We start from the raw sequence: 27,898 nt of genomic DNA on the forward strand, positions 1-27,898 counted from the left end.
AGTGTTTTTTTTTTTAAGTTGATCGATTTCTATCACCACCTGATGGCGCAATGGGCTCTCATTTTATATATATATATATATATATATATATATATATATATATATATATATATATATATATATATATATATATATATATATATATATATTAACAAATACACTGGCCATAAAAAAATCCACAAAACAGATTAAATCTAAAGTCTGAAGTACTAAATGCTTTCCACAACATTGTCAATGAAAAAAAGCCATTTTACCAAATAAATATTGCAACAGAAACCAACTAAAATGTTGATCTACAAAGGGAAGTGGTTCATCTGTGTGCTTCAATAAGAGCCAGAACGTTCTGTCAGCTCATTTGCTTACTAATAACACATTGCCACTGTGCACAAACAAAGAGGAAATAATAATATGACACCTCTATTTTGTCCGAGATGAGGAAAAACTGAACGCCAGTAAGCAGTAGTGAGTGTATACATAGTTGAAGTCAGAATTATTAGCCTCCCTAAATATTTTTTTCCCCAATTTCTGTTTAACAGAGAGCAGATTTTTTTCAACACATTTCTAAACATATTAGTTTTACCAACTCATTTCTAATAACTGATTTATTTTTATCTTTGCCATGATGACAGTAAATAATATTATGCTAGATATTTTTCAAGACACTTCTATAAAGCTTAAAGTGACATTTAAAGGCTTAACTAGGTTAATTAGGTTAACTGGGCAGGTTAGAGTAATTAGGCAAGTTATTGTATAACGATGGTTTGTTCTGTAGACTGTAGAAAAATATATAGCTTAAAGGGTCCAAAAAATATGACCTTAATTTTTTTTTGTTAAAATCTGCTTTCATTCTAGCCGAAATAAAACAAATAAGACTTTCTCCAGAAGAAAAAATATTATCAGACATACTGTGAAAATTCCCTTGCTCTGTTAAACATAACTTATGTTTAACATGTTATGTTTATATATATATATATATATATATATATATATATATATATATATATATATATATATATGTGTGTGTGTGTGTGTGTGTGTGTGTGTGTGTGTGTGTGTGTGTGTGTGTGTGTATGTATATATATATATATATATATATATATATATATATATATATATATATATATATATAAACATAACATGTTAAACATAAGTTATAGTAGAAGTTAGTATATATAGGCCTAGTATATAACATTTAAGTATATGATATTTAGTAATTATAGTAGTATAATAGGCCTATTTGTTGCACTTTTTTATCAGTAAACAAACTATTTAAAATCAGCACTCGTGTCTGAAGTAAATACTGACTTTAGTGTCTCTAATAAGCCATTGCACAATTTCGCATGTAATAACGATGGTTTCCACTACAATAAAAGTCAGTGTGGGATCTTCGTCAAACATCACTGACATAAATAAACAACAGGATGACAATCAAGACCGCTGACTTTACCCCCAGACCGATTTAATACACCCACTTTCGACTTCACAGGAAATGGAAATAACCGTGTGACGAGGCGATGCGGTAATGTATACGTGAAATTCGCTGCATGATGTAAAATGAACGGATAAATGATAACTCTATCAGCTTTGTGAATCAAATACGCATCAGAATTACTTCAAAACATGATGTTCAGCGATGGAAGCTCATTCAGCAAATTATTTCCATGAACTAACAGCCCTGCATTCAAAAAAGAGGAGCAACTGTGAGCTGAAAGTCATGTTTTCCAGCTGTGGGTGTTGATGAATGCAGACGTTCGTGGACTAAAACCAGTGTTAAAGAGGTCACAGCCACTTACTCACTCAGATTAAAGGGATAGTTCACACACACACAAAAAAAAATCTGTCACCATTTGCGGAACCCACACTTGCTGTTTGGGTTGCTTTCTTCTGTTGAAAACAAAAGAAGATACTTTGAAGAATGTGGACCTGTAACTGTTGACTTCCACTTGTGTTTATTTCTCACTGTGGAAATCAAGGTTTCCAACATTCTTTAAAGTTTCTTCTTTTGTGTTCAACAGAAAAAAAACTCAAACTCATTAAGGTTTGGAATAGGGCTGCACAATATATCGTTTCAGCATCAATATTGCAATGTGATCATTCGCAATAGTCACATCACAGCATATGCAATGTTGAGTCTGGATTATAGTTTATTATTTGCATGTTTTTGAGGCATGGTTATTATTCAAGCATAAAAATATTACAATTTGTAATTTTAATGATGATTTTTAAAGATTACTTAAAGACTATGCAGTTTTATTTTACATGTGATTATTCAATTCCTGTGTCTTAATACAGCTATTTAATTTTCATTTTTTGTATTTATCTATGATTGAATATAGTTTTTTATATTTATTATATATATCAGTCTAAAGTTATGAATTCTTTCGAAATAGAGATACTGAACTCATCTGGTCAAATTGTATTCATATATATATATATATATAGCAGAAAAACAAAATATCGTGTCAGTTTGTGAGTCAGTTTTCATTTTGGGCTATAAATGTATAAAAACATTCAACTTTTTCTGGTTAACAGTTTTCGGTAAACAGTCTGTAATACATATTATTAATTATTGTTTAGTTTTTGTAGGGGATTGTGGTTAAATGCATGATTCACACAAACATTTAAATGTACTCACCACTTAACCTATTTGCCCTCCATTTAGAATATTTTACCATTGAATACAAAAGAAGATATTTTGAAGAATGTTGGAAACACGTGGGTTATTGACTTCTATAGTATCCTTTATGATTATTACCAATGACCATTTGTTTTTAACATTCTTCAAAATATCTTCTTTTATGTTCAGCAGTAAAAAGCACCACTCGAGGTTGTCCATATGGAAAATACTATAGTGAATGCTGTTTTTATACCATATTACAGTAAAGCGCTTGAATTATTTTCTTGAATTAATTCTATGTATTTGTTAATGTAACACAACAATAATAATACAGACAAATTTACTTAATACTGTAATTTTTTACAACTATTGGGCATATTATACTACATCACAGTTTACTATAGTAAAAGCTAAAGTATATTATTTATTATCAGTTAGTTAATACTACAGTATGAAGTGCCATTCGTCAACAAAGAGTTAAGTAGTATAATATATACTGTTTAATACATGGGTTCAAAAATATTTAGTGTTTTTTTCATACGGGTGAGTAAATGGTGAATAAATGTTCATTTTTGTGGGATGAACTGTCTCTTTAAGTGCAAATAGAAGACACAAGGAATTTAAACTTTATTCGATTTTAACAACAAAAAAGCAACATCGATTCCAAAACCTGATAAATATGCAGATTCATTGGCTTGCAAATAACCAATGTTAAAAAAACATGACTTCTGCATGGGAAGATTGTTTATTCATAATAAAGATTTCTGCTGACATGATACTAGCCAAATATATTATATTACTGGCATTGTCTGTTGCAAGGAACTATTTATTTACAGTTCTCTGCAAGTACAGTTTGATCTTTTGTCCTGTTTCAAAACATGTTTTAAAAGAATATGTACAGAGTAAAAATTATAATAATCTTATCTAATGTGTTTCATTTCAACTGAATGGAATTATCTTGTTAATTAAAACAGTATAGTTTACCTCACTCTCAACATTTACTCTATAAACATTTATGAATTTCTTTCTTTTGTTGAACAAGATTTTCTGAAGAATGTTGTAAACCAGGGCTGCTCAATCCTGTTCCTGGAGATCTACCTTCCTGCAAAACACAGCTCTGACCCTGATCAAACACACCTGAACCAATTAATTAGGACCTGAACAGGACTTGATAATTACAGGCAGGTGTGTTTGAAATGGGCAGCAACTGAAATCTACAGGAAGGTAAATCTCCAGGAACAGGGTTGAGCACCCCTGTTGTAAACTGACAGCCATTCACATATTAACATGTAGCAGCTGTTCCATGGGAACAAAAATATTATGGAAGTCAATAGCTAAAAAAAGAAAAGAAAGAAAGAAACTCATAAAGGCAAACAAATGGACTTTGAGTAAATTATGGCAGTAATTTCAGTTTCAGGTGAACTCATTCATTCATTCATGCATTCATTCATTTTCTTTTCAGCTTAATCCCTTTATTAATCAGGGGTCGCGGAAGCAGAATAAACTGCCAACTTATCCAGCATATGTTTTACACGGCGGATGCCCTTCCAGCTGCAATCCATTACTGGGAATACACACTCATTCACACACATACATATAAGCAATTTAATTTACCCAATTCACCTATACCACATGTCTTTGGACTTGTGGGGGAAACTGGAGCACCCGGAGGAGACCCACGCAAACACAGGGAGTTTCATGTCAACTGTCACTTTATATATTATTTTTAATACATTTTTTTAACCAGTGGGTGAGTAATTAAGAATTCAAAAATAAAATGAATTAATGTCATCATATTATTTGTGTCCTATATATATATATATATAGATATTGTGCTGGGATGGAAGGGCATCCGCTTTATAAAACATTTGCCAGAATAGTTGGCGGTTCATTCTGCTGTGGCGACCTCTGATATATAAGGGACTAAGCCAAAGGAAATAAATAAATTTATTTATATATAAATGAAATAATATTTATACACAGTTGAAGTCAGAATTATTAGGCCCCCTGAATTTTTAGCCCCCCCTGTTTATTTTTTCCCCCAATTTTTGTTTAACGGAGAGCAGATTTTTTTCAGCACATTTCTAAACATAATAATTTTAATAACTCATTTTTAATTACTGATTTATTTTATCTCTGCCATAATGACAGTAAATGATATTTAACTAGATATTTTTAAGACACTTTTAAACAGTCTAAAGTGACATTTAAAGGCTTAACTAGGTTAATTAGGTTAACTAGGCGGTTAAGGTAATTAGGCAAGTTATTGTATAAAGTTGGTTTGTTCTGTAGACTATTGAAATAATATATAGCTTAAAGGGGCTTAGACTTTTAAATGCTTTTTAATAAACTGTTTTTATCCTAGCCGAAATAAAACAAATAAGACTTTCTCCAGAAGAAAAAATATTATCAGACATACTGTGAAAATTTCCTTGCTCTGTTAAACATTATTTGGGAAATATATAAAAAAAAAAAAATCAAATGGGGGCTAATAATTCTGACTTAAATAACTGTACATATATTTATTATATATTTGCTATTGTGTATATATTTGTAAATTTTGTTGAAATGTGTACATCAATAAAAAGCTATATATTTTTAAGCAAATTAAGCTTATAACCAAAAGACTATTACACAGTAAACAAACAAACATGTTTTTATATTAATTTAACACAAAATGCGTTAATCAATCACGTTTTAACATTTCAATTATCTGAGATTCAAATTGATGTTTTATGTCAGTTTTCTTTCTTGTAACATAAGTTTAAATGACTTGTAAATTTAAAATCAAACCAAAAGTGCTCAGGCGTAGCTTAAATAATGTGTCGGTGATCTTTGGGTAAGGGATTCATCAGAAGAAACTGCAAAAGTCAGTCCAAAGCACTTGAAAAATGTGAAAAAAAAAATTATAAAAAATTGTTTTAAAATATTTTTTTTCACTTTTTTCGAGCACTTATTTTTACAACTTGAAAATTTTATTTGATTCAACAAGTCAGCATCTAATTCTTTAAAGTGACTAGTAAGATGTCAAACACACAATTTGTTCTTAATTGTCCATCTGTGTTATTATATTACTATCATTGTTCATATTACTATACTGCCTGTTTATTATAAAGCACATATTAATGTCTTATTCCAGTCTTATTTAGATCCCTTGTTAAAAAAAAAAAAAAAAAAGAAGTGGTTACAGAATATTCACTTTCAAAAATGTTGGGTTCCACACAATTCCTTCATGTTGTCTCAACACAAATCGGTCAAGCTAACTTGAAAGTTTGTACAAATTTATCTGGATTGAACATAAAACAATTAAGTTGTTTCACAAAAAAATCCTTAAGAATTGTGTCGTTTCAACCCATTTCAAATAAGTAGTTTAAACAAACAGCAAAAGTCCTTTTCTAAATGTTTCGTTGAGTTGAATTAACCTTACAAGCCAACTTGCATTGCATTAAATTGATGTAAAGCAGCTCTTATGACTTAAAAAATAAGTCGAAACATGCTTAACTTATTTTAGTGAGTTACACATAACAACATAAAATAAAAATTAAAAGTTGTAATAAAAAGTTTATTTTCTTACAGTGTACGCATGTTAAGACAACCTTTCATATCATGAATAAGTGACAATCAGGCGGTTATTGAAGGGGAAAACTCTTATTGGTGAACACATGTAATATTAAGAATTTTTTTTTTTGTGAAGGGGCTGTACTTCCCCTATTTGTCAAAACAATCATTAACAGGAAGTCTATGGGGAAGTGGATGTCATTCTTTCTTTTCATACTCAGCTCAGGCAAATCCGGGGTGTTGGGTTTTTTCGTGTTTTCAGAAAATGTCGGTTGAATTTTGAGTAATTTCTTTAATTTCTGGATCGGCAACTGGGTGATTCTGTCATTATTTGGCTTTCTTTGGTTTGTTTTTTTAGAGCTGACACGTTTGTCTCCTCGTGTTCGGTGTCAGACGAAGTGTGAACTCAATCTGAGAGTGGTTGCTTTTTTTTTTTTTTGGATGCTTGTAAGCATTTAGGATTTTATATTCATCAGTGAAAAACAATGAGTTTTGGAAGTTTGCCGTCCAAAGCTGAGGTTCTGAACTGGGATTCACATAGCTTGGCAGACTTTCTGAAGAAGGTACTGTAGGTTACTTTCTCTTTTTGTGTCTTTCAATTGTGTAACTTTAGAATTGAATTGTACAATGAAATGGGTTGAAATGTAAAAATATTGTTGTGTAATCGGTTGTTGTTTAATAGATGTTCAGTTCAGATATTCTGTCATAGATGTTTAGCATGTATCGACTTGGTCAGCACATACAGCATGCTTTTAAAGATATTTACCACATTTATTCATTATTTTTTGGATGTTGGATTTATACACACACGATAAGTATATAGATTCAATAAAATGGAATTCAGTAAATGTATGTCTTTTTATAGGCATTCACTAAATGTAGATGATCTATAAATACTGTATTCAGTAAATATATAGGGCCTTTTAGAGACATTCAGTAAATATGTGGTCTTTTAAAGACATTCAGTAAATATATAGGGTCTTTTATATATATATATATATATATATATATATATATATATATATATATATATATATATATATATATATATATATATAGATATATATATATATCTATATATATATATATATATATATATATATATATATATATATATATATATATATATATATATAGATATAGATATATATATGTAAATATATTGGCCCTTTTATAGACATCCAGTATATAAATATATATATGGTCTTTTAAAGACATTTAGTAAATATTAATGGTCTTATATATATTCAATAAATATATAGGGCTTTTTAGAGACATTCAGTAAATATAGATGGTCTTATAGATATATTCAGTAAATTTGATCTCATATATATATATATATAAGCAAAATCACACGAGTAGTGTGCTATGGCTGTACATCAGCACTGGTGGGAGGCGTGCGTTGGCACAAGGCCGCAGGCCGAGAGCCTTAGCGCCCCAACAGTGCTGATATACAGCCATAGCACATTACTCGTGTGATATTGCGTTTATAGCACAGTTCGAAGCCAAAATCTTGTACATAAAAACGAAAATCAAACACAAGAGTCTAAAACCCTTTTGTATTAGTAACTATTTTCTTCCGCCATTCATTCACATCTGCAGCTGATGTCAAAACAGCAGAAGCCACTACTAATTCACCAACGTCACTTTAGAGCTATAGCATTTGATTGATTCTCTATAGCGTAATGGGAAGCGGCGCTTCTGGTGTGTGACCCCACTTAAGGTGATGACAAAACAGCAAATTTTGCTCACATTTTAAGATTATAAGGCTAAACGTGACATGAAATGTCATCAGTCTACAGAGATTTCTCACCAGACTGCTGTTGTGTTTGCGATAAGGAGGAACAAGGCTGAATCCAGCTTCTTATTTGCAGCTTCTTATTAACTCTATCCGGTCCATCTTAAAAACCATAAGGCTTCAGTTTTTCAGCTTTTTATATGCGCTCAAGAGAACACACTGAGAAAGGGCTTATTATGCGGTTCTGGCGCCATCTTGTAGATAGACAACGTCAACCGTCTTTGGCTGCTGACGAGGTCTCAGAAATTGTAAATATTTTAAAATAGGCACTATTATTACAAATAAACTGCATAGTTGCAATCTAAACAACTACATTCTCGACTAAAAAAGCCTCAAAAGTACATATTGTTGTCTAACAACAGTAATATTTGTCAAACTGTAGCCTGCTTGTTGCTTGCTGTAAGGGCGGAGTAATACACAGAGGTGAAGGGTGAAGAGGCCTTTGTGTGATGTAACTGGCAAAATATCGCATGGATATTAGCCAAACAGATTCAAGAACCAGACAGAACTGTTGTTTAAATGAATATATACTAATGAATACATACACATACATTAAATGTATAGGGCCTTTTATAAACATTCAGTAAAATAGATAATATTCTTTCCTCTGGAGAACACTCATTTGTTTTATTTCAGCTAGAATAAAAGCAGTTTTTATTTGTTTATGAACCATTTTAAGGTCAATATTATTAGCCCCTTTAAGCTATATATATTTTTAATAGTCTACTGAACAAACCATTGTTATACAATAACTTGCTTTAATTACCCTAACCTGCCTAGTTAACCTAATTAACCAAGTTAAACCTTTAAAAGTCCCTTTAAGCTGTATAGAAGTATCTTGAAAAATATCTAAATATTGTGTACTGTCATCATGGCAGAGATAAAATAAATCAGTTTTAAGAAACGAGTTATTAAAACTATTATTAGAAATGTGTTGAGAAAGTCTTCTCTCCATTAAAAAGAAATTGGGGAAAAAATAAACACAGAGGCTAATAGTTCAGGGGGGCTAATAATTCTGACTTCAACTGTATATTCAGTAAATATTTAGGGCATTTTAGAGACATTTAATACATATACATTGTCTTTTTTTAGACAGGTCTTTTAAACCTTCTTTAGATAATCTTTTATTGGAATTCAATACATATATATGTTTTTTTTATTGGTCATGATGACCTTTAATAGACAATTGGTAAATATAGACTTTCTTTCTAATAGATATCCAGTACATATATTTTGATGACTTATTTTTATTTTTTATATTTTTAGTACATATTTTTTTATATACATTTACAGATGTTAAGCACATTTGGGCATATTTATGTGACATTTAGCACATAGACTCTTAAAATGCAGCTCTTATTCAACCCAAATATGGACAAACCCAACAATTGTCCATATCTGGCTCACATTTGTGCTGAAACAACTTTTTAGAGTGTACAGTAACTGTTTTCTAGACATTCAAGACATCAATGTTATTTAAAAGATTTATACATATATATAAATTCATTATCTTTCGATTTAGTCCCTGATTTATCAAGGGTCGCCACAGTGGAATGTACCACCAATTAATTATTAAAGCACATATATGCTTTCCGTGATTTGAGTAAATACACCTTTTTTGTAGACATTAAGTACATAAACGTTCTTTTGCAGATGTTTAGCACATCACACATTGATGTGCTCTATAGAAGAGTTTGTGCTACATTGTAAAAATATCCATAAATGATCAGTTTTCCATATTTTGTGATTTTTCCTTCTTTATTTCTTGCATTATGGGACCTTGATCTTTCTTCTAACAACTTTTGATCTTGAAAAGTTTGAAAAAGTGACTTAAATAACATTTTTAGTAATTTAAAGTGATATATTGTTGGTGTTGTATATTATGGTATTAAAACCTTGTAACCTTGCAGTTTTTCAGTTATTTTACCGACTTATTTCTCCATATATTATTTCTTATACATTATATTATTTCAAACTAGGGCTGCACAATAGATCTATTCAGCATTAATATCTCAATGTGATCTTTTGCAATAGTCACATTGCAGGATATATGCAATGTTGAGTTTGAAATATAATTTATCGTTTACATGGTTTTTTGATGCCTGTGATTGTATAATGATTTTAAAAGCATTCAGGTAATAAAGATTGTACCATTTGTGGTAAAATGATTCTTTTTATTGAGTTATTTTGATATTTATTATTCAGTTACTGTACTTAAATACTGGTAGACTCGGGAAATGATAAAACACTTTATTTCAAATGAGTCTTTTTCTTGATTGTATTTATAGATTGTTATGCATGATAATACAACACATGCAAATACAGAAATGCACTGCAAATGAAAATGTGTCGAGACCCCAAAAACTTTATAGATTGTATATTATATTTTATGGAGATGCAAATAATATACATTAGTTCATCAATGTCTGAATAAATTCGTGCATGAAAATAATCACCACACATGCAAATACAGAAATGCACTTCAAATAGCACAGAAAACCCCCAAAATTTTAAAGATCGTTTATTAGATTTCATAGAGATGCCCTCCTACTGCAGAATCATCCCAACCGATCTAACATTATCAATTCTTTCCAAGATATTAAGTCATTTGCTGATATTGTAATCATATATATATATATATATATATATATATATATATATATATATATATATATATATATATATATATATATATATATATATATATATATATCGCAAAGTGAAGTTTCACAAACTAATTTGCGAGGAGCACGTGATATGATTGATCGCGGCTGGTCTCTCATCGGTAATCATTAGTAAGCCAATCGGATTATTCCAAGCTCACTATAAATAGCCCGTCTAGGATTACTCCCTTATCCTCATTCTTTGAAGAATCCCCCTTAAAAGAACTACCTGATCTTGTACCAACCTTACATGCTCATTGACCAGGCGGAAGCCCTGGGCTCAATTATCTCTGAGCTCAGAGTTCTCTCCTGGGACAGCATGCCAAACTTGCTATTATCAAGTGATATCTACTGTAAGTGTGAACTCGTGAAATAAAAAAAAATATTGCAATGTTAATTTATTTTCAACATCGTGCAGCCTTATTTGATGTCAATAAATGTCAATAAAAGTCACTTAGTTAAACTGTAGAATTAAATTTTTAACATCAAAAGTCGCCAAAGCAGAGATCAAATTCCAATAATCCCTCTAATCTTATAGCCTCAAGATCCCATAATGCACCACCATAAATAAACAGAAAACACTTTTGAATCACAAAATGCGGAAACTAAATTAACAGATATTTGTTTAGAATATAGAGAGAAAATAAAAACCTGAAAATGCCGGCTTACTGTTTTATTTTTATATTAGAGAAATCCTTCATAAATGTTTAGAACATATTGATGTTCAGTTGGTTAGCATATATAGATTAAATCACTATAAAGACTTTCAGTCTATGATAAATGAGAGTCATTTTTTACAAATAGCACAACAATTTCTAAAATGTCTGAATGCACTTTTACCAACTTATTTTTAACAATGTGTAATACATGCCATGTGCCAATACTTTTGTCCCTTAAAAAATATTTTTTAATTGTCTAATTTTCAGCGAAAGTTTATTTTAAGTGCTTTATTTTCAGTGTTCAGCTCATATCTAAGAAATGTGACAATCATTTTGACCATGACTGTGTTAATCTGGCACATTACGGCAACTATTGAACGGTCAGACTGGTTTTTCAGAGAAAGTAAGACGAGAGAAGAAAATGAGGCTGGAGAACTGTTGTGTTGTAGTGTATTGATGTTGTGTTGTGCGCACATGTCTCTCTCTCTCTTTGTGAGTGTGTGTGTGTGTGTGTGTGTGTGTGTGTGTGTGTGTGTGTGTGGATGGCCCTGTGTATTCAACTAACATACTGTGTTTTTCATTATCTTTAGCGGAATCTGACAGGGTGTGATAATGTTGTCAAGCGATTTAACATCAATGGACAAAGATTCCTGGTATGTACAATTTAAGACCAACAGTTTCACTGTGTGACCAAAATTGTGTCACCACTCTGTTATGATCACAGACAGTAGAAACTAGAATTAACTGTTTGTCATAAATTTGTTTGTCACAATAGTTGGAAGTATTTTTTTTGATGCTGTACAGTTTGCGATAATATTTTTGTGAGTTCTTTTTTTATTTAAAGAGACCAAACGTTTCCCTTTACTAAGCAGATGAAGTCTGTGGCTTGACTCATTATAGCATAATTGTTTCCCTTGAACAAAAATATAGGAAGTGTGCTGTTATTAGAAACCCTAGTGACCAAGAAATGTTCAACTCCGAAACAGTCACATACAGTGCTCTGCAAGTACACCCCTCTCAAATCTATCTTTTAAATATTTTGAATAGGAAGCTATACAATATTATATTTGTGCATATACTTTAGATTAGTCAGTACTGAAGCCAAATCTGGAGCTTATCTAACAAAATAACTTGCAATAATGGTCCTGAAACTAGTACACCCAAATTTATTTGTTATAGAAAAATATTAAATACAAAAAAAAGGAAAAATCCTCTTCTGAATTTAAATGTATTATCTTTCAATTTCTAAATATGTTTGTAACTAAAATATTATTTTAATAAATATATCTATTTAATAAATCTGTTTTGTTTAAATGCACCAAAATAAATTGCCTTTATTCACTGAGAATTTGATAAAAATATTAATTTTCAAAATGGAGTGTACTCAATTATGCTGAGCACCGTATATATATGCAATCTTATGATGATGAAATACATTTTTTTCCTCAGAATATGTCTGAAAATGACCTTCGAAGGTTTCCACAGCTTCATGCACCGTAAGTTCTGATTATAGTTTTATTTTGTACTCATGTATTCATTTTTCTAGTTTTATTTTCTTAGTTTATTTTGTGTCGCTTAAGTATTACGTTACAGCACAGAACTTGTTCATTTTGTTTGCCATTGATTTTACAATAGTTACTCCATTCAGAGACACACTTTAAGACAGAAATCCCCAAAAAATAAGCCATTTTTCGCAATGTAACTTGACAAATCGACAATTTGATGACAAATCAAGAATATACAGTTGAAGTCAGAATTATTAGCCCTCTTTTGATTTTATTTTATTTTTTTTTAAATATTTCCCAAATTATTTTTAACAGAGCAAGGAAATTTTCACAGTATGTCTGATAATCTTTTTTCTTCTGGAGAAGGTCTTATTTGTTTTATTTCCGCTAGAATAAAAGCAGTTATTAATTTTTTTTAAACATTTTTGGGACAAAATTATTAGCCCCTTTAAGCTAATTTTTTTTGTGATAATCTACAGAACAAACCATAGTTATACAATAACTTGCCTAATTACCCTAACCTGCCAAGTTCACCTTATTAACCTATTTAAGCCTTTAAATGTCACTTTAAGCTGTATAGAAGTGTCTTGAAAAATATCAAGTAAAATATTATTTACTGTCATCATGGAAAAGATAAAATAAATTTGTTATTAAAAATAAGTTTTTAAAACTATTATGCTTAGAAATGTGCTGAAACAATCTTCCCTCTATTTAACAGAAATTGGTGAAAAAAATAAACAGGGGCGCTAATAATTCAGGGGAGCTAATAATTCTGACTTCAACTGTATATCATAACTCATAAAATATCAGTTAAGGTCAATTTGTTAGATCAAAATTTTATTGAGTAAAGATCAAAGCTGAAAAACTTATGAAGCTACGGACAATTTCCTTTTAAAATATACCTTTATACAAACTCTTAAAGCGATAGTGAAAAAACGAACTCATCATTCACTCTCTTCGTGGTTTTAAAAGAATTTTTATTTGTCTTCTGTTAAACACAAAAGAAGATATTATGAAGAGAGCAGTCGCTGAGGCCTTCCATATAGACTTCCATATAATTATTGAAGTCAATGGGGAGCAGCTATGTCATTCTTAAAAATATCTTCTTTCGTCTTTAACAGAAGAAAGATATTCAAATTGGTTTCAGACAAGTGCAGGGTAAGGAAATGATGACAGAGTTGTATTTTGTTTTATTTTTGGAGGGTGAACTATTTGTGTTGTGGCTCCAAGTCTCTAAAACTCTCTTCCTTTAACATTGAACACTCTGAGCTCTGTTGTAAATATACCTTCTTGCAAATTCTTAAAGCGATAGTGAAACATATGAACTCATCGTTTACTCTGCCTCATATGGTTTTAAACCATTTTAAGTGTCTTTCTTCTGTTAAACAAAAAATAAGATATTCTGAAGAAAGCAGTTGCTTCCATAAACTTCCACATGTTATTAAAGTCAATATGGACCAGCTAGGTTCTTCTTCAAAATATCCCCTTTCGTGTTCAACAGAAGTAAAGAAATTCAACTGGTTTCGGACAAGTCCAGGGTGAGGAAATGATGACAGAGTTGTACTTTGTTTTATTTTTGGACGGTGAACTATATTTGTGTTGTGGCTCCAAGTCTCTGAACTCTCTTCCTTTAACATTGAAAACTCTGAGCTCTGTTGAAAAATATACCTTCATACAAACTCTTAAAGCGATAGTGAAAAAAATGAACTCATCATTTGCTCTCCCTTGTGGTTTTAAAATAATTTTAAGTGTCTTTCTTCTGTTAAACACTAAGATATTTTAAAGAAGGCAGTTGCTTCCATAGACTTCCATATAATTATTAAAGCCAATAGGGAACAGCTACGTCATTGTTCAAAATATCTTCTTTCATGTTTAACAGAAGAAAGATATTCAAACTGGTTTCAAACAAGTGCAGTGTGAGGAAATGATGACAGAGTTGTAATTTGTTTTATTTTTGGAGGGTGAACTTTATTTGTGTTGTGGCTCCAAGTCTCTGAAACTCTCTTGCTTTAACATTGAACACTCTGAGCTCTGTTGAACTTTTAAAAACACTTGATGAAATCTTCTGTGAACGAGATTTTAATTTTAAATAAGCTTGGCTTGATACTAACCTGTTTTGATTTGTGTTTTTAATGTAAAAGTTTTATTAATTTGACATATTTAATACTTGGTGTTTATACGGTTTCAAAATATGGCTTTAATTTAATTTAATTTAATTTAATTTAATTTAATTTAATTTAATTTAATTTAATTTAATTTAATTTAATTTAATTTAAAAGGTTAAAAAAACTGCAGGAGCTTATCACTTTGGTTTAAAAATATGGCTTTATTTTATTTTATTTAGGCTTTCTGCATGGTTTAAACAAAACTGCAGGAGCTCGGCATGTTGCGCTATTATTCAACAGTGTAAAAGTGCACAAACAGGTAGAAATATGCAAGAGCCCATCAATGACATAGTGACGTTTAGAGGAAATACTGCACAGGAAAGATAAACCAGAGAAGCAGATGCAGCAGGAACCATTGCGTTGATGCAGAAACATGTTTAGTAGAGCATGTTTATTGTGAAATGTTGTGAAAACCGCATCTCAATAACATTAAAATAAGTTGATGTTATTGATTACTTCACAAAACCCTAATTGGATTCTGATGTGAGACACGGTGACTTGAATTTAAAGTGTCTTTTCAGTGTCTTAAAGTGTTTCAGGTGCACAGAAAAGAGGTCAAAAAAAATTATGGCTTCTTACCACATCCTGCTTGAGATCAAGCCTCAGCCATTACATTCTGTTCTTTCATGAGAAATAAAAACAAATAATCAATAACATGTTGGTGATTTACTGTTTTCCAATGTTTTCAGATTCATCTCCAAGATCTGTCAGGAAATCTGCAAAGAGAAGAAGAGATTATTTGGAATGAGGCCAGTACATGTTTACTATCGCATATCTTGTGTTATATCTGAAATATCAGACTGAAATAGACGAGGGTTAATGCTTTGTGCTGACTCAAATAAAGACTTGTTTGCTTTTATAACTGCATGCATTTGATACAGTAAATATTGTACAGTTGTGCTGCAGCCATTTCTATTTTAAAATATTTGAAAGTGTGCTTCCCCTGATTGACCGTATGATTTACTCCAGTCTTCTCATGCATTATGTGATCATTCAGAAATCAGTGTAATTTGCTGATTGTGAAATGTTTTTTAATCAATGCTGAAAATTGGGGAATGCTTTATTTTAGGTGCCAATTCTCACTAGTATCTAGTGGCTTGTTACCTGTCTATTATTATTATTCATTAATTTTCCTTCGGCTTAGTCACTTTATTAATCTGGGGTCACCACAACGGAATGAACCACCAATTTATCCAGAGTATGTTTTACGAAGCCAATGCCCTTCCAGCTGCATCCCAATACTGAGAAACACTCATACACTCCTGCATTCACACACTCATACGCTACGATCAATTTAGCTAACCCAATTAACCTATACCACATGTCTGGAAACCGGAGCACCCGGAGGAAACCCAAAAGAACATGAGGAGAACATGCAAACTCCACACAAAAATGGCAACTGACCCAGAATGGGCTTGAACCAGCGACCTTCTTGCTGTGAGGCGACAGCACTACCCACTGAGCCACCGTGTCACACCCCTGTTAATATAGTATTGACATGTTCTTAATCCCAAACCTTATCCAATAATATCTTAAAATAGCTTAATATCTAATAAACATCAAATTAGGAGTTGAGCTGAAGGTCATAGTTACTTTTGTCTTAATAATGAGAATTGTACCTTAACTAAATTTTAACCCAAACAGATTTGCTACATAATATGTTTGTAGAAACTGACACGTTTATTTTCTAGGATTCTTTGTTATAAACTAAAGAACAGAACTTGTTTAAAGTCATAAATGTCTGAAAAAGTCTAATCAGACTTTATGCCTAAAATATTAACACAAACTGAACTTTTTCCACTCTCATGTGGTTCCAAACCTGACTTTCTTTTTTCTGTGGAACATCAAAGATATTTTTAGAAGTATTTATTGAGATGTTTTTTGTAATGAGAGTCACATGACTCCCAAAACCAACATATACGATGAGAAGGGACAATTTTTCCTCAAAAATTAAAAACAGGCAAACATTTGATTAATGTTAAATACCTTATAATCAGAAGTGCCTTACATTACACAGCATTTTGTGGTTATGATAACAACAAAAAAAAACTCTAAAAGTTGTAATAAAAGGACTGACCAATCAAATTAAGTAAAGTTTATTTGTAAACTAATTTTGAGAAGATAATGTGCTTATGATTGTCCTCAGCTGGTCCCACATTAGCTAACACATGATTCACCAATCAGATGATTCCTAACTCACTATAGTTTCTTACCTCAGTATCTTTATCTTAAAGAATCCCCTCTCCCAGCGATAATCCTCCCTCCTTTTTCTAGATTGGGCAACACGGCAGCCCAGTGGTTAGCACTGTTGCCTCACAGCAAGAATGTCACTGGTTAGAAGTCCTTACTGGACCAGTTGATATTTGTAGTTGTAGTAGTAGTTGTAAACTTTATTATTCTTGACAGGAAATTTGTTATGGGCATCACCATATTGCTGCAGAAATTCACTAAGAACAAGCAATAAAAACAATACAAAATACAGCAGTTACAAAAATTAAGAAAGACTCCCCCCTGAAACAGGTACAAAGGATTTCTTATAACGGTTTAACCTACACTTTGGAACTCTACAGTATATCTCCTACCCGAGGGAAGCAGTTTGTAATGTGGAAACAAAAAGTGAGTTGGATCGTTCACAATCCTTTCCACCTGATCGAGGACACAATTCTCATGTAAAACTTGAGGATTAAAATTTTCATCACGCCCAGCAAATTTTCATCCTATCTTTAAGAGATGCATCAATTTAGATTTACACTGAACAGATGGGTTGCCAAACCACACTGTGATACTATATCTAAAAATGCTTTCAAGTAGAGGCGTGTACCTATACCAGTCTCACGGTTCGGTTACGATTATCATGCCATCGATTCGGTTCAATTCAATATCTCGGTGCATCACGGTGCATTGACGATGCTTTCCATAACGTGGGTGGCTATAACGAGCTGTCTGTTTAAACACACACACACAAACACAGACACACAGCACCACACTGTCTCTCATTCACACACATACACAAACATAGACAGCACCTAACAAAAACACACGCATGCGCATGCAGACACAAACACACGCCACGTGCTCTTCCTTGCTCGCTCGCTCGGGAGCAATATTGTGATACTGCCCACTCCTTAAAATTAAACCAAGTTACCGACCGCTCCCGTGCTTTATTCAAAAATTTATTACCGCGCTGCATGAAATCTGGTCAGGTCCCGCAACAATGCACAAGTACAACCGTGGGAATGCAGACCTATATCCAGAAGTATCGTTGTAACAGCCGAGAGGAAAAGAAAGGGGAGGAAAAGTCACGCCAGCAGCCGAGAGGAAAAGTCACGCCAGCAGAAGAACTGTCGATGTAAATGCCCAAGTACTTATAGGTTTCTGACTGAGTGATAGGATGGTCATGTACAACCACTTGACAATGGTCACCTATACAAATACTATCTTTTCTGTTTTCTTAGTATTTATTTTTAGCTTATTTATATCACACCACTCAACGAACTGACTAATTTCTGACTGATAGATAACACCAATATCATCATTCTCATACAGTAAACTTAGTATCGCTGTGTCATCGCAATTTTTAAAAATAAAATTCTGTGAATGCTCACTTGAACATTCATTTGTAAAAAGAGTAAATAGAATAGGTGAACTGACACAGCCTTGTAGAACCCCAGTACCACTGTTCTTTTCGTCTCAACAGATATTTTTAACCCTTACAACCTGAGTTCTGTTTGTTAAAAATAAGAAATACCTTTTACATTTGCATGGGTTTATATTTAGCTGTTCCATCTTGTCAATTTACAAACGTGGTTGGTTTTTATTAAAAGCGGAACTAAAATCAATAAAAAAGCAGCCGAGCATAAGCTTTAGGATTATCTAAATGCTTCAGAATCAAGTGCAAAATACTATTAACTGCATCTTCAGTACCTCTACCTTCCCTGTAGGTAAACTGTAGAGGATCTAAATTAATAGCGACCTCTGATTTTAAAATGGACACAACAAATTTCTCAAAACATTTCATAATAACAGATGTTAAAAATCATTATACTCTGAGGGCCTCGCCAACTTAGGAACAGGTACAATTAGTGATTTTTTCCACAAACTAGGAACAATACCCAAGTCTAAGGATTTTTGAAATATGGGAACCCAAACTGGTGTAAGTTCATCAGCAAAGCATTTAACAGTATATAGCCAAATTCCATCTGGACCTGCAGATTTATTTGAGCCAATATGTTTAAAATAAAAATGTATCTGCTTAGGATTAATCAGTGACCTATCATAAGGAACTTCTTTAAAAGACATTACCTCAGAACTGTTTTCTGGGGTGTATTCAAAATTCTCAAATCTTAAGAAAAAGTCATTTAACTCTTCCAAAATAGATCAGTCATCAAAAATAGAAATAGAGCGTGTAAAAGACTGCATATTCGACATAGATTTTATAGAGTCCCACAGTTGTTTAGAAAATGTAGCTTATTCTCCAAGCATTGTTTATGTTTTTCCCTTTCATCTCTTAATTATAACAATAAAAATTTCTGTGTGGAGTTTGCATGTTCTCCCTGTGCTTGCGTGGGTTTCCCTTAGTTTATATCCCGAGAGATATACTGTAAATATGTTAACCATACCAAATTAGCACTATAGATGAGCTGTTAGTAGTAGCAGTATAGCTGCCAATATAATCTGTCATTAGCCAGAGATAAGTCTGGGGAGTTCATTGAGATCTACCTGAGCTCAAACTCCCCTCGCCCTGCTAACGGGAGGGAGCCCAGGGCTCGAGGATCTTATAAGCTGAGGGCTCTCTCCCGGGACAGCATGCCAAGCAAGCATTATTATCAATCATCAGTTAAGTGTGAGTTCTTGAATGTACAGTAGGTTTGGTTTATGGTTCACAGAAGCAGAGCACAAATTTCATCGCAAAGTGTTAGAACTGTTAGAACTATTAACTTATAAAATAGCTAATGATTTAAGATATCTCATGTACATGATGTTGTGGTGCATTGTGGGATTGATTAAGAGCACTTTCGTTTATGATTTCGAACACCACTACAAATTGTGCGCTGTTTAAGGGTATGGGGTGATTTTGGATACAACCATAGAATCAATTACTGAACGTAACTTGACATTTAGAATTTTGACATGCTCCTTTCTATATATAATTATATTTATTGGATTTTCACTATAATAAAGACATAACAAAACATCTTCACAAGATACACACACAACAACAAAAATAATAACAACACAGAATAATGTAGAGAAAAAAAAAAGGCTCAGATTACCTATAAAACAGCACTACCCCACATTAAACAGACCAGGAAAAAAGGGATAATAATGACATTGTTTGTTTTTCAGAAAACAGTTGTTACAATATTCCTTTCAGCATGATAGGGCAAAGACTAGGTTCCAAATAAACCAAGTATGGAGTCCAAACTTTGAAAACATGTTCTGTTTTTTGTGTAAAACATGGGTAAGATGTTCTAGAGGAATCAACTAAAAATTATCTTGTGCCAACCTTTAAGTGATGGAGATTTATCACTAATCCAATTTTTTTTTTCTGGCAGCAAAAGTCAGTATATTATACAATTTCTTATTGGCTGATGAAAGAATGCTTCCATTAGGTACACCCAAAATCAACGAAACTGGGTCAAAATCCAAAGGCATTTTAAAGATCTTTTCCATTTCCCCCAGCACCAAGAACCAGAATCTTTGTAGCTTATTACATGACCACATACAATGCGTTAAAGTACCTACATCAGTTTTACATTTTAAACACATAGGTGAATTAGAAGGGTTAAATAGATGTCTGCGGTTAGGGGAGATATGACATGCTCCTTTTAGCTTACCGTTTGCAATGAATTCAAGCTGGTGGCTTCCCGACTAGAATTAGACCTAGATTTCTTTTAAAACCTTGTAAAGCAAAGTGTCCTCCCCAACAGGACCAGACCGACTTTTACTGTAAATCCAAAAAGAGACAAAAAAAAAAAGTTTGAAATCACAAGGTAATGAAATAATTTGAACATACTTGATCATAATTTTATCATATAACAACATCTACACTCTACATTTTAAAAATAATAAGCTCTGGCTTCCAGCTACTTCTGAATTCCCTGTTCATCCTTACGAAAGAATCATCAATAGATAAGAATACAAACTATCCATAACACTTAGCGGTTACGCACTGCATCGCTACTGTTGTCAATAAATCATATGGTTTTGCACCTGTCCCTTGAGTGTTGTCTTGTGTGTAGCATGATGGTTGGAAGTGCAGTGGTAGGAAGTGCAGTGAATGTTATCACTCGATTGAATGGCTGTTATCAGGGGTTATCAGCTGATAGATATGGGGCAGTAGGGGCCTTCCATCCAAATGGTTAATCAGCTATAGAAACAGAAATGTGCACACATCTAGGAATCTCAGAGGCAGGTGCTTGATCAAAAACAAACACAGTAGCAAAAGATCCAAAGAAAATCGGCACACTGCCACTTTATCTCTCTAAAAAAATCTGGTTTCGACCTACATGGACTTCATAAGGTTAAACAATACAATTGGAGAACTCAAGAGATAGTAGTACAGCTCTACACATCATCACACCTGCAAACAATCAGCTATAGATCACATACGGCTGCTGGAAGTTCATGAGAATTGTTTATATTAATTATTTAATTTCCCATGAATTGTATTTTATTGCCGTTTCCACTACCCCAACCATCACAGTAATGTAAAAACAGATCTGGATCTGGAGTCTTCTCTATTAGTATGGCTGACTAACCATGTGGATGAATGATAACAGCCTTCTGAGCCTACCAGTAGGCACAGAAGGCCCCTTCTGGCCCATATCTATCAGCTGATAACCACTGATAACACCCATTCAGTCAAGTTATTATATTCGAAGCGGGTGCAGCGATGCAGAAATGCAGACAAACACGGACAAGCTTTGCATGTTTAGCGACAAGCGTTTCTTTGCCGTGTCGTCTCTCAGTTCAGATTTCAGTCAATATACAGGGGTGTTTACCCACCTATCCATTTTGAGTTTAAAACGCATTAAACACAGGCCTCTTGGCTAAAAGAAGGACAAATTTCATATGTCAGTGAAAATCTAGTCCACTTGTTGAATTGTGACGTATGAAATTTGGTTTCTGGGTCCAAGTCGCTACTTGTTTAAATTGAGAACATTTTTGTTTATGACCACTTTTAAGTGAACTTGCAAATGTTGATGCGCTTCCACTGAGAAACAACCAACTGTCACACAACGTGGTATTGAGCCAGTAGCTATTTAATCCTCTGAGTGTTGCTGTAAAACTGCAACTGGCTGTGCCAAAGGCTCATATAGCGCAACCACTTCATGTCAAGCACTTCACACTTAAAAGAAATAATAGCGCACACACTGTCCAAAATAAATGTGAATTTTTAAGATCATTTCAAATGAGCAACTGTAATTATTAATAAACTATTCAAATTAACATTTATACATCTTATTATTCAGGCATATAGTAATACTGTGCACTCTAATAAATGCTTAATTAACTCCAGTTTTGCGACCCATTCTAAAGTGAGGACTATTTATGCTTTCTAAAATCTCTAATAAATGAAAATTAAAGTCTCAGTGTCTAATGAACAATAAATCTTTGCAATCTTATTCAAAAAACAAACAAAACAAGAGTTTCAAAATACAACAAAAAATTGGATAAAACAAAAATAATATAATAATTTAACAATATATCATGATACATCATTTCAATGTTATTTAGCGAAGTTTAAACTATACAGTCATTTTATATTAGTTAAGATTGCAAAGATTTAGTTTTCACCTGATACAGTTTCACTTGTGTATCTTGAAATGAATAGAAATGAATAAAGTTTAGTTTAGTTTATTTATTTATAAAGCACAATAAAGCAGCAGTCGTTGACCATTGTGCTCTACAAACCTAAAATCAAATGATCAAAAATAGACAGCAACAGACAAAACAACATATAAAACATCTAACATACTACAAGACACCAGATAGATACAATAGGATCAATTTGCTCCAAATTTGAAAGCTCTGTGCTCAGTTATACATTCTGTTGTAAATCCAGCTGTTCGATCAATGCCTGTTGCTTCAAATGCTTTATGTGAAAGCTTTCTGAGACACTTCACTGACAAAATTTCCATTTTGAGGCCAAAACTCTGCTCTGCTCCCACTGATCCTCCGTCTCCCACTTTGCATCTGGTCTATTGGTATGCTTTTGATCACATTTCTCTAAAATCGCTGAAATAATGTAATTGCAAACACTAAACTTTCCTTCTGTCCCAATTATATTATCCACCCTAAATTTCTTAAAACAAATCATTGACACTGTTGACCCAAGCTTGGCTTCCTATTTTAATGAGTGCCTCTCTACTGGCTATTTTCCCAATGAACTTAAACTGGCTACTGTTACTCCGCTTCTCAAAAAGCCTTAACTGGATCCCTCCATTTTGAATAATTTTCACCCAATCTCTGTCTTACCATTCTGCTGTAAGATTTTAGAAAAAACTGTACTTGATCAATTGCATTTAAAAAAAAAAAAGCAACTACATCACTGAAATCTTTCAGTCCGGGTTCAAAATGGCTCATTGCACTGAAACAGCCCTCCTTAGAGTACTTAATAATATCCTGCAAGCCATTGACTGTGATTCTGTGGTCCTGGTTCTCCTAGTTCTGTCAGTCTATTCTGCTGTCCAGATCGGATCAGATGTGGGCTTGAAAGGCACAGTCCTTAAGTGGTTTAAGTCTTTTCTAGCTGATAGAAAAGTTTTAGTTAAATTAGGTAACTTCTCATCCTCATTTGCTGATCTCACTTGTGGCCTCCCTTTAGGTTCAATCTTAGCTTCCTCACTTTTTTCATCACATATGCTGCTGCTAGGTGCCGTTCTAAGAAGTCATGGGGTGTCTTTGCATTTCTATGCTGATGACACCCAGATTTACTTACCTAAAAGGAACTACCCTCTCACTCCTAGTACATTACTAAGATCCTCAGATGAGATCAAAATCTGGGTATCCCACAATTTTTTATCACTAAATGAGGATAAAACAGAGGTTATTGTCTTGAGCCCTACTGATAATGTGCAGGCCACTTGTCTGGACCTTGGCTGCTTATCTGCTTTCAGATCCCTCCATGTCCGCAATCTGGGTGTCATCCTTGATAAGTCATTGAAACTAGACAAAGAAATCAGTTCGGTTATTGGCTGCAGTTTTTATCAACTCCGTTTGCGGTCTAGTAAAACATTTCTTAAACCCCGCCACATGTGGCTGTCCATGCTTTTATTACATCACGGTTAGACTACTGCAATGCTCTTTACTGTGGCATTTTAAAATGTAAATTTTTTCACTTTCAGTTTGCCCAAAATGCTGCTGCAAGATTTATTTGTAATAGCAGAAAATATGACCACAATCCCCCTCTTCTAAGAGACTTCCATTGAATTGATTTTAAAGTGCTTTTATTGATATATAAATCCCTTTATAATCTAGCCCAAACCTATCTTTTAGAGCTGTTTCATTTTTACACTGCTGTGAGATCTCTTAGATCAAGTGATCAAATTCTTCTTTTAGTTCCTCGGTCCAGACTGAAAATTAGAGGGGACAGAGTTTTCTCTGTGGCGGGTCCTCGGTTGTGGAACACCTTGCCTCTTGAGATTAAAATGGCTCCATCATTATCTATTTTTAAATCACTTCTTAAAACTCACCTTTTAGCTTGGCTTTTTAATATTATTGTAATAGTCCTTTCAACTGCTTCACTTTTAAATTTTTTCAGACGCTTCACCTGTCTTATTTCTGTTTTGTATTCTGTCTTTTTATTATTACTTTGTCTTTTGTACAGCACTGTGGTCAGTCTTGTGACTGTTTTTAAATGTGCTCTTTAAATAAATTAATTTGAACTTGAACTCTGTATGGGAGGTGTAGATTAAGTTTCGCTCTGAACAAAGATTCATTGGAAATTGTTCTAATGAACATAAGTAGCCCGTCCCACATTTTAGAACCTACTACAGAGAAAGCTCCATCTTTTTTTTTCTTTAATTTAGATCTGGGAACTAATAGCATTTTCTGATTTGATTACCCTAAACATCTACCTGATAATTTAACAGTAAAAAATTTAGAGAGATAAGTCAGAGCCAGGCCATTTAATACCTTAAAAATACACATGAATTTTTTTTAAAGTCAAATCTAAAACATATCGTGAACCAATTTAGGGAGCACAGGATAGGAGTAATGTCTTCAGACTTGCAGGTGCCAGAAAGAAGCCTAGCGACTGCATTTTGGACCACTTGAAGACGATTTATATTGGCCAATACCCACATAAATTGAGTTACAATAGTCCAAGCGTGATGATATAAAGGCATGGATTAAGTCTCTTGAATTCTGCACAAAAGATACATCATTTATGTTTCATTAAGCCACCCTATTCTTCATTTCTGGGGTTTCTTGTAATACAAATGTTTGTTACCGTAAAAATATAAACGATTCTTTAGATTATTGAAATATCCTTAAGCTATTTTCTGAAAGGTCCCTTTTTTTAATGGCATTTTTCAGAAAAAAACCCTTTTAAACAAGTGTTCCATCAATAGATGAGTAATTATCTTTTTGTTTTCGCAACAGGCCCTCACAACCAGTTCCCAGCTACCCACAACCAGCAGGTATGATATGAACTTTAATATTTTCAATTTGCACTTTAAAAGATGTTGTCCAATAGTCACCTGCTTTCACTATTTTCAGCTGAGCAACGTGAGGAACAAGCGTGGGACTCTGAAGAGTTTGTAAGTCCCTTATTTTTAAAGCATTTTACAGTAGGGATGCTCCAATCGATCGGCTAGAGATCGGTATTGGCCGATAATCACATTTTATGATTTAACTGGTACTCACCAATCTGGCCAATTGTAAGTGTTTGTTTATGATTTTACAACACTTTAAACGCAGAAGAGATGCACATGCGCACCATACACTGTAAAAGATATGGACGTAGTATCCGTGACGTCACCCATAGGTTTCTGAAGGACCCAAAAGAAGCTACAAGTAGGCATGGCCAACTGTCATCATTTTGTTCGCACCGACTGGGGGATACCAAACAAGGGCAAAAAGGTGGAGCATGGGTGGAGCTACTGACGCCTGCTAGCATTTTGCTTTGATAGACTTTTTTTGGGATAACGCCCACTCGTTTGTGTTCTGACCACATGTGTTTGGTTGTATACTATATCAATAAAGTGTTTAGTCCTTTAAAATACTGTTTTAATACTTTGAGCCACCAAACATTTTTACGGTGCTTTTCTAACAGAGGAAAACGCAAATTACCTCCAAAAACTTCAAATATAGTCTGTGTTAGTAAATGCAAGGCTAATTAAATCCAGGCATAAAACTGTATGACAGTGTTTCAGATGACAGATGCTAATTAATCTGTCAGATTCTGGAGTGCTTTACAGTTCTAAAGTAAATTATAAATGATAAATGATCTTATATAAAACAAAAGCATTTAAAGATATGATGTATAAGTATTTAATTTCACTCATCTCAGAAATGGAAACCACATGAATGGTTTGTGAACACAATAAAGTGCACACAGCATGCCATATCATCTGATAGTTGTAAGAAATAAATCCAAGAGGCAGCTGACTGTGTAAAGCCACATAAAACAAAACAAAAATACAATGTATATGTCGAGTTCAGCAGCTAATCAGCCGAAATTATCTGAGGTAAAGTAATGGCGACTAGTGAGACCTAGCTGTCACTCAAGTGGCCACGCCCTTAATTATGCAGACTTAATATAACTTAATATAAACAAAACGGAAGAGATATAATAAAGTTTACCCCCCTCACAGTTGTCATGAAGGGTCATATTAGCTTTAGGAACCAAAATCGTTCCTTGTACCAGGCTGTAAACACCTTTTTTCTGCCGTACAGTTGCCCATGTTACATTACTAGCCACTCGCAATTTTCACAAGCCACAATTTTGTTGTTGGGAAAATATATTTTATATGCGTAAATTTGACTTTGACATGCTAAAATGACTTGATTTAGATTTTGTGTTTTTGCACATGCATTTCACTTTTTTGTGTGTTGTTTGTGACCTTGTTTAATGTGCATGTGGTTTCAGAGTGTCTCTGTGCAATTTATTTCACATGACTTTTCAGGGCTCAAAACTAAGGATTTATCAAATTTATTTCTGACCCCACCAAAAATGAATAATTATTTCTTAGCCATAATTTTTAAATAATGTGTCAAAACAAGCAAAATATAGCTGTATACGCACACTTTTTATTCAACAAAACTTTTCTTTTAAAATAAATTGACATTTTAAAAATAATTATTGTCATGCATCTAAAACAATGCATAGTCCTGGCTAAAGGTCTCAGATCACTAGTTAACTAAATGGGGAGTTAATCTCCTATTAAAGCAATCTTATTGTAAAAAAAAAAATACAATTAAACCCTATTAACAAAATTAACTATAAGCAAAGAAAGCAGGTGAAAAACATACTGTGTGTAATAATGAAACGATCATGTTAATAATCTGTTCAAAGAATAGTTAAAGCGAAAGCAGCAACCAGTGCTGCTAACAAAAAGACATTTATGAAAAAATAAAGCTCATGAAAGCAGCAGGACTGTGAGTGCAAGAGCATCACCTTTTGTCAAGTCTTTTCCAAAGAGAAACGATCATGACTTTCCAGGAACAGTTGCTTCGCAGAAGGAAAGGGGAGCATGCACGCTTTTTAAACAGTCCCATGCATGACAATACCTGTGCGCGCAACTTCTCATCCCCTCACTTGGTATTCAACTGCTTCCTTTTGCTCGTATGAACAGTTATTCTTGTCAGTCCTGTTGCTTTTCTATTCTAAGATCCCATTTGTACACATATTGGGCCTTCTGTATTGTCGAACCTGGCTTTTAAGAAAACTACAATTTAAAAAAGATTTTCAACCAGCCAAACAGA

General features: G+C 33.1%; 2 protein-coding genes across 5 annotated transcripts in view; one reads left to right on the forward strand and one right to left on the reverse strand.

The window, feature by feature from the left end:
* The window catches only part of timd4 (T cell immunoglobulin and mucin domain containing 4), a 1,098,921-nt gene that overhangs the window by 948,699 nt on the left and 122,324 nt on the right, over nt 1-27,898 (reverse strand). The window lies entirely within an intron of this gene.
* lcp2a (lymphocyte cytosolic protein 2a) overlaps nt 6,376-27,898 on the forward strand; it is a 40,308-nt gene continuing 18,785 nt past the window's right edge. For 3 of the 4 annotated variants that reach the window (XR_015519492.1, XR_015519493.1, XM_087299329.1), the window contains exons 1-6: nt 6,376-6,738; nt 11,886-11,948; nt 12,745-12,791; nt 15,655-15,714; nt 25,574-25,611; nt 25,691-25,731. Coding sequence is in view for 2 of the 4 variants with exons in the window: in XM_087299329.1 (XP_087155455.1) it covers nt 6,661-6,738; nt 11,886-11,948; nt 12,745-12,791; nt 15,655-15,714; nt 25,574-25,611; nt 25,691-25,731 (327 nt within the window). In the remaining 2 variants the exon portion in view is untranslated. 4 annotated transcript variants of the gene reach the window in all.

The sequence above is a fragment of the Danio rerio genome, chromosome 21 (assembly GCF_052040795.2).
Source record: "Danio rerio strain M-AB ecotype USA chromosome 21, GRCz13ab, whole genome shotgun sequence".
Lineage (NCBI taxonomy): Eukaryota > Metazoa > Chordata > Actinopteri > Cypriniformes > Danionidae > Danio > Danio rerio.